The sequence below is a fragment of the Corvus hawaiiensis genome, chromosome 1 (genome assembly GCF_020740725.1).
Source record: "Corvus hawaiiensis isolate bCorHaw1 chromosome 1, bCorHaw1.pri.cur, whole genome shotgun sequence".
NCBI lineage: Eukaryota > Metazoa > Chordata > Aves > Passeriformes > Corvidae > Corvus > Corvus hawaiiensis.
Window position 1 is genome coordinate 2,043,915 of NC_063213.1, and position 8,599 is coordinate 2,052,513.

At 57.2% G+C, this 8,599-nt stretch overlaps 1 protein-coding gene across 1 annotated transcript in view; it reads right to left on the reverse strand.

Annotated features, from left to right (window-relative positions):
* Nucleotides 1–7,211, reverse strand: part of WNT9A (Wnt family member 9A) — a 53,144-nt gene extending 45,933 nt beyond the window's left edge. Inside the window, exon 1 of the mRNA XM_048307693.1 lies at nucleotides 7,033–7,211. Within this exon, the coding sequence (XP_048163650.1) occupies nucleotides 7,033–7,127 (95 nt within the window). The 5' untranslated portion in view covers nucleotides 7,128–7,211. The remainder of the gene's footprint in view (nucleotides 1–7,032) is intronic.
* Nucleotides 7,212–8,599: the final 1,388 nt, after the last annotated feature.

Below are 8,599 nucleotides of genomic sequence, written 5' to 3' on the forward strand. Positions count from 1 at the left end.
CAGGTCCAGGAGACTTCTTGGATTGCTCCAACACGCCCCAGAAGCTGGGAACTTGGGAAGTTTGTGTCTAACAAAAGGTTTCACCATGAACTCAGAGCCATCCCACCCCAGAGGGGTCTCTCAGGAGGCAGCTGGAACCACAGGGGCAGAAACAGAGCAGATCAAGACACTTCTAATGCACCAAGTCCTCTCCTCAAACATCAGGGAAGAGCTGACCCCTTTCTCTTCTACAGAACTCAGGTGGCCACAGGATCCAAGCCCTGAAGGGGCCACGTTATTCCACATAACTGGAGCAGGGAGCATCTACATGGAGCTTCTGGCAGCAGAAGTCCTTCCACCTCTGGTGACCCCAGAGTTCTGAGGTTCAAAACTCTCCCTCCAGTGAGGACAGTCCGATTTAACATCTTCGCAGTCCCCTTCCAACCTAACTCCCTCTTAGAAGGCATCAGGGCACAGGGATGCAACAGGAGACAGGGAAGGCAAACCCCACCTTTGATTCCATGTCCCACCACCCCTGTGCAGCTCTGGACCACAAATGCCTCACTCCATGGAAACCCCAGTGATGTCCACTGGTCCAGTACCCCCACTGGCTGCCCAGCCACCTCCATGATATCTCAAGTTCAGCAGTTTCCTCTGACCCAGATCTTCCACTCGAAAAAAAAAAAATCTTAAAGAATGTTTAAATATCAACATTTATTAGGAATAACAACACTGTCAGCATGTCCTTAAATGAAGGGAATGGAATGGAGCACCCTTGGACCAGGAATATCTACAAGAGAGATGGGGAGGATTTTTTACACAGGTAGATAGCGATAGGATAAGTGGGAGTGTTTTAAAGTGAAAGAGAACAGGTTTAGAGGAGGTATTAGGAAGAAATCCTCCCCTGTGAGAGTGAGGAGGGGCTGGGATGGAATTCCCAGAGAAGCTGTGGATGCCCCTGGATCCCTGGAAGTGTCCAAGGCCAGGCTGGACAGGGCTTGGAGCAGCCTGGGATAGTGGAAGCCATGGCAGGGGCTGGAACTACAAAGTTTTTCCCAACCCAAACTATTCCACGATTCTCCAAGAGGCAACTACACCAAGTCTGCCAGCACAGTGAATTGACCAGACAGAAGCACGAAGAAAGCAGCAAAAAACTGACAAAACTTGCTCTGGTCAGAAAGACTCAGACTGAGCAGCATCATGGAGGCTTCTCCGTGCAGTATTCCAGACTTTCCACTTAACTCCCTCCCCCTTCCCGATCCCACAGCCTAATTCAATTACCTGCCACTGAATAAGCCCTAAGGCGATTCTCATTACCCCGATAAAGCACAAGGCCTTTAATTATTAAACACTCAGGGGCTTTTTGTGTTGGGGTTGTGGGGCTGGACTCCCTTTTATTGTTGTCAGCAGCTTCCAGAAATCAAGTTAATCATTGACCAGGCCTTTCAGCAGGAGACCAGAGTCCTGTGGATTCCTGGTCTCTGGTTCTGCATCGCCAGTCAGGCTAAAGGAAGTCACTGGCCTCCTGCTTTGCCAGGTATCCACTCAATATTCTCCTAACAAGCCATCTTCCCCCTCCAAGGTGTCATTTACAGTTCTGGGAAAAAGAAAAATGCAGTATTTGGACATGGAGGCTGCAACAATGCTCATCATTAACCTGAGTTCAGAGAGAAACTGCCCCAGGTGAGGGAAACTGAGGCACAAGGCAGTGGTTCCAAAATGTCAAGCAACGTAGTCAATCCGCTACTTAAGCCAAAAAAATACTAATTCCTGCCTGAGTTAATGCTCCTCCATCCTCTGCAGGCAGGAGGAGCTTCCAGGTACTTCCCAGCCTGATTTGGGACTAATCCTGCTCCCCAGGGATGAAGATGCAGGTCTGGCACAGTTGTTTTTCCAAATGTTCCTGGCTTTGTCACCACCCTTGTGGCACCTCATCATCAAATCCAGGGCCACTTCCAAGCGCCTACAAAGCAAATGCTGCTTCTGGGCACAGGGTTCTCTTTCCAAAGAAATGGAGGTTAAACACTGCTTTGAGTTGACCCAGAGAGGCCAACTTCGGGCGAGAAGCCAGGCAGGACTCGCAGCAGTGACAATTCACCCAGCTCCAAAAAAGCAAGGGAGAGGGAAAAAAAAAAAACCCACACAGACCAGGCAAACCCTTCCAGTTTTCCAAGGAAAACCCCAAATCCAGCACCTTAACCCCAGCAGAGCCGTGTGGAAGAGGCAGAACAAGAGGCAGGACAAGAGGCAGAACCGCTCAGGGCGGGATGGCCAAGCCGCCTTCTCCGGGCGCTGCCTCCGGCCGCTCCAGCTGTGTTTGCCTGCGTGCCGCATTCCTGCCCCGCCAGCCGAGGCCAGGTTTTGTTTTTTTGGGTTGTGCTGGGAAGCAGCTGCTCCATCTCACACACGCCAGAGCGCGGCGGGTGCGTCTGCAAAGCCACCGCGGCCTGGCCACGCCGTGGAGGAGCGCGCAGGCCGCGGCCGCCAGCGCGTGGCCCCACACCACCCTCCAGTGACAGGGACACACACCCAGGACCTGCCACGGCTGGGTTAGTCCCACGTGCTGGAAAAACAGGCGGCAGAGCCCGTGGGATTGCTTTTACTGGAGGTGACATTCCAGCTGACGCCACACGGAGCTCGGGAACTCGCGCGGTGACTTCTCGCCCCGCTCAGGAACCCGCTCCTGAGCGCCCCTTCCAGTCTAACATGCCGCGCTTTTCCAAGGCTCTCTTAACAAAACTACAGCCTGAACGCCGAGGTTTCTATCCTACAGCAGGGCAGGGCACCTATTCTGCACCTGCCAAAGGGAATAAAAATACATCGCGCTTCCCACACTCCAAACGCCACAGCGCAGCTCCCAGGAGCGGCGTGCTGGTAAATTAGGGCAAGCTATGCTTCCCCTGCCTCCCTCCCTCTCCCCCCGTGAGCATTTGAGGGTTCCTGTTGCCTGCGTGCAGGGGACAGATCAGTTACATTTATGCAGAACATTGCAATCTGTCAATATAAACACTATGTAAGCATGAGCCACTTGTAACATTACTACTGTCTTGACAAGTGTTTGCAGAGGGGGGCAGAGCTGCTGGGATCCTTCTGCTCCCGTAGGGGAAGCACAGCAAATCCCAACCTGCAGGAAAAACACTTCTTCCAGCAAGAATTAAATTTTTTTATTTTTTTTTTTTTTTTAAAGAGGTGCATCAAAACTGAATCAAAGTCTAAATCAGAACCCCCAGAATTAGAGGGGGGGGGTTGATTTATGGCCCGGGTCACTTCAGATCCACTGATCGGGCCGCTCAGGAAAGCGGCGGCTCCTACGGGCTGGTTTCCCTTCCCACCAGCACAGGACACAGCAGGATTGAAGTTCCTCAGCCTGCCTGTCACCCCAGCATGGCTAATCCCGTCATCTGCCGCTTCCAAAGCCCAAGGGCGCAATTCCCAACACAATTCCCAGATGCCGCTCTGGCATTTCCACCACCCCCAGCCACATTTGAGAGAGGAAAAGGAGGGAGGGGCGGTGCCCACGCCCAGAGCGTGTCAGGCACCGGGAAAGCAGAGCAGGGAGGAAAACTGAAATGCAATGCTTTCTCAGGGATCCCGGCAGTCTGGGGCTGCTCCAAACTCCCCCCAGCAGCCAGTTGGAATATGGTGCAAATTAGTGCTCAGACAGCCCAGCTGCAGAGGCCGTGGCTGGACATAAAAGCAGCCTCACTTCTGGAGCAGCCAGTGCATCCCAGCAGGCTGACACCGATCCCGAGGCAATGCCTCCCCCTCTGGTGCAGGCTCAGCCTGGGACAGCCTCCCACAGCCATCCTAGCCCAAAATTCACCCCCAGTCACCTGATGTGCAGCTCTAAGTGTACAACAAGCCAGCAGGGCTGTGCTCAGTTTTGCAGACACGCTTTCTCCTTTCTATCAAGAAGTTTCTTATCGGACAAGGCTTTGGAGCTGTAGCATCACCACATCCCTGCAGCCAGGCTCCTCCAGCTATTTCCCAGGGGTTAGGGCTGAGCCAAACCCCTAAAAACCCCTCCTGAGCAGGTGTCTGCAGGGTCTCAGCTCTGCTCAGTGCTGCACACCAGCATCACCTCGGGTCCTGTGGAGCAGCTTCAGGTCAGGCTGGCAGCTGCTCCTCTCCTGCTCCACAGAGATCAGCAACACCCAGGCTGCCAGAATTCCCCTCAGGAAAAGGGAAAACCTGCCCATCCCTCCCTGGACCATCGCCTTCAGCACATCTCCGAGTCAGGCAGCTTGGGGATGGAGCAAAACAGCAGCAAGAGCTCCACCTGTGCCCAGGCTTTAACTTACACACAGCCCCCAAACTCTGCTTCCAGAGGGCACTTATCCTACTTGGCTGCTTGTGCATCCCTCCAAGAACACCAGAGCCAGACTTCCAGGGAAGCAGCAGCCTCCAGCCGTGGTCTTCCCAGCCCAGCATCCTTCCCACCGCCCCCCAGCACAGGCACAGACATAACTCCATGCTGACACAATCTCGTTATCGTGTAACCATGCCCCATTTCTGTCCCCGGGCACTAATTCCCCACCAGCCCGCACATTTGGAGACACGGAATTCTTTCCCTGAAATAAGACATTGGGGCTGGCGGGGGGAAGGGATCACCCACAGCTGTCCCTATCCCCCTCCAGACTGTGGAAGGGAGCAGCCAAGCTGCAGCCCCAGCATGACATCTGCTTAGCACAGCCTCGCTCTGTGCCCCACCACCTCTTCCAGACAGGGATGTCAGCACCCAGAGGGGCCAGCAGGCCACCAAAAGGTGGTTTTGGTGATGCCTTGGACTCAAAAGGAGCATCCCTTCTCCTGCCTGGAGGGCGTGTTGTAGCTCAGGTGATGCAGCCAGGTTTTTAGCAAGGGTTTATCAGAATGAACAGATGTGCTGCCTCACCTGGAGCAGCTCCTGCACGCACCTGGCATAAGAAAAAAGATCAATACCAGCCTTCCCAGGGCACTTACAGAGCCACCGAGTTCTGCAGGAACATCCAGCTTCTACCAGGTGGGATTTCTTGCCTTATCAAGGGACAGAAAGGCTCGGTTCTTCCACACACATTTGTTGGATCTCGCTGTGGATTATCAGGACCTGGGACTTCAGCCCTGACTATTCCCCGTGTCCCCAGCAGCACAGCAAATGCAACCTCTGCTCGATGCCTCTTGCAAGAACAAAGAGGGGATCAGCAGCAGATGCTGCTCCTTCGCTGGGGCTTTAACCACAGACAAGGATGCTTTGCGTAAGCAAACTCCACTGCACACCACGGCAGCCCTGCAGCACTTGGAGCACACATCTGGCTGGGTGCACATCTGGCAGCATCTCCTCTCCCCTCCTTATTGCCAGGGAGGGAGCCTCAAATCAGAAACAGCAGCGGCACAGAGACAGAATAACCCAGAGCGGTCAGGACAGACAGACACTGCCCTTGGCTCAGGATGTCCCTTCTTAAGTTAAAACCTCCATGAGCCAGGAGAGAAATCCCAGAAGGAACTGGAATGAGTTACCTGCTGCTCCAGAGCAGATACCAGCACAGCAGGGATTAATAGGGGAGTTAGAGCCAAGCTCCTTCCAAAGCCTGTCAGTCCCCAAGGCACAATTCGGCTGCACAGTGCCGGTGGTCCTCGGCAGACACATGAGCCAACGGGCTGGGAACAGCCCTCTGTACACTGCCGAGGGAGAAGAGGGCTTTTCCTAAAAACCTGCACACACAGGACAGGCTGTTTCCTTAGAAAACCAGCCCCAGCAGCAGGAAGTGAAACGGTTCTGGAGCTGGAAACAGAAGATGTAAGTAGCACTGTTTGGAAAAGTTTGCCAGACCACAAGCAATGGACAAGCCTCAACACCAGGATTTGTTTTACTGGAAAGAAGGGGGGAAAACCTCAAGTCTGCTAAAACATTCTCCAGGGCTGGTCCAGTGGCTCCTACCAGTGGTCACAACACAACATCCCAAATAAAAGGGGGGGCAAAAAAAAAAAAAAAAAAAAAAAAAAGCAAGAATCACCACTCTTGTGTAAACTTACACCAAAACCTCTTACACAGGTGCTCGCGTCCCACTCCCCTCTCAAACCGACAACATTTTGGGACAAATGGTTTAAAATTAAGGATAAGAGGCAGCGACACCCCATAAAGCACAGAGGGAAAGCCCCGCACGGAGCTGAGGCCCCGCGACGCGGCTGCGGGGGTCGTTGAAGAGGAGCGGGGCGCGGGTTGATCTGGCTCCTCCAGCTCGCCCCACAGAGACGGGCCAGTGGGATAAAGGGGATAAAACCACGGGGATCGGGGGTCGGGATGGGAGGGAGCGGGATCAGGATCGGGATCGGGATCCACCTGCGCGGCGCGCGCCGGGCCGGGAGCGCCCCCTGCCGGCCGCGCCCCGCCCCGCGCACAGGTGAGCGCCGGGGATGCGGCGGCCGCGCAGCGCCCGCACCCGCGGAGCCCCCGGCCCCGGCCCCGCAGCGCCCCGCGCACCCCTCCGCCCAGACAACCAACAGCGCCGCCGGCGGGATGGCAGCACCCGCTTGCCAGCGCCCGGTGTTGAAGCACGCGCTTAAATTGCGGGGGAAAAGGAGTTTTTTGGGGCTGTCCCGTGCTGGGGGAGGGCGGGGGTTACAGGGTTACAGCCCGCGGCTGGTGCGCTACAGGTCCGCTCCGTGCGGGTCACCCCCGCGGGGAGCGGGGGAACGGAGCGCTCGCTCGCCCGCGGCAGCTCCTGCCCGCGGCCCCGGGGCACAGACCGGCAGCTCCCGGGGGGCTGCGACCCGCGGCTCCCGGAGAGCCCGGCCCCGACTGGCAAATCCAAGGGGATTCCGGGCGCCCGGCTCCGAGCGCTGGGACGCGGGACAGCCGCGGACACGGCGCTGTCGCTGCCCCTGTCCCGGGCCGGCTGTCAGCGCCCGCGGGAGGGGATGCCCGCGCCCACCGAGGCACGGAGGGTGCCCGCAGGCGCACGGCAGCATCCCCACCTCGGGCGGGACGGGCAAGGCGCAAAACCTCTTCAGCATCAAAAAAAAAAAAAAATAAACTCGGGCAAAAGTTGACGAGCAGGAGCGGGGGGCACCTACCCGAAGTAGGCGGCGGAGGGCCGCGGGGCGCAGGCGAGCAGCCCTAGGAGCGCGCAGGAGGAGAGCCATCCCAGCAGGACGTGTCCATCCAGCATCTTGCAGCGGCGCCGGCGCTGCTCATCTCGTTCCCCCGCCGCGCCCGCTGCGGCCCCGCTGCCCGCCCCGCTTCTTATAGCGCGGCCGGCGGCGAGAGCCCGACCGGCGGCGGGGCGGGCCGGGGAGGGGCCGCCGGGGGGGCGGGACACGGCGGAGGGGCGGGGTGGGACCAGGGGACACGCCCCGGGAGGAGGGACGGAGCGGCGGGGCGGGGAGAGCGCGAAGGGCCGGGAGCGGAGTGGGGAAGCGGGGATCCCGGGATGGTGGGACACGGCTGGGGGCGAAAGGGATGGGGGGACGAGGGTTGAGTGAGATGGGCAGTCGTGAGAGGGATGTGTGTCCCAGGGGTGGGCGGCTGGGCGAGGGATGGGCAGTAGTGCAAGGGCCAGGTGTGCAAGGCGCGGATGTTCCGGGCGTGGGCAGCTGGGCAAGAATGGGGTGTGCAAAGGCTGGGTGCCAGGGATGGGTGGTCGTGCAAGGATCAGGGCAGTTGTGCGAGGAGTGGATGTGCCTGGGGTGGGGGCCGGGCAAGGGCCACGTGTGCGAGGGGTGGATGTGCCACGTGTGGGCAGCTGTGCAAGGGTCAGGCAGTCGTGAAAGGGCTGGATGTGCCAGGGGCAGGCAGCTGTGCAAGGGGTAGATTTGCCACATCTGGACAGCCGTGCCGAGGTTGGATGTGGGAAGGCACTCGTGTGCACACCCACACTGCTGTGAGCAGCGCAGGGACAGGACAGCGAGTGCCCCGGGTGGGAAGTGGTTAATGCCCTAAATGTCACCCTTCTGGCCGGGCTCGCTGGCAGCGTTTTTCCAGGTCTGTCGACGTCACTGCCATCGTCATCCTGGAGGTAATTCCAGCACCCAAGAACAGGAAGGTTCCCCTCCTGAGCGTGTGCGTGTGTCACGCTGCTGAGCCACCCCGTGTCCCTGTGGGGACAGAGGCAGGAGGACCACTGGGCTCTCAAAAGCCGCCATCCCTGGGGCTTTAAGCTCAGCCCCACAGAGCTGTGCCCAGCAGGTGACATTTGGGTGTGTGATGAGCAGCAAGATGCTTGAGTGCTCAGAGTGGGGTCATCGGTGTTTCTGACCCCCAGAATCTGTGGACAAACCAATTCACGAGCCACACAAGGAATGGCTTAATGGCGATGAACCTTTTGTCCTGGAATAGCTCCTGGAGTGACACTGGGAGCTCGGTGAATTTATTCTCACCACTGACCTTGCCCTCGGGCATTTCCAGTTTTCCCAGCACTGTGCAAACTGTGTGGATTCTGTTTATTTTTGGGGTGGGAGGGGAAAGATTTTTTTTTATTTTTTAATGTATAAAACATCTCAGCCCAGTTCCTGACCAAATTTTTGCCAATTAAAAAAAAAAAAAAAAAAAAGCGGCCTCGTGGAAAAGCACCATTCAAAGCTTCCCACATCCACTCGTACCTGGGATGTGGGGCTCCCACTGTGGCTCTGCATCAGCACCCCT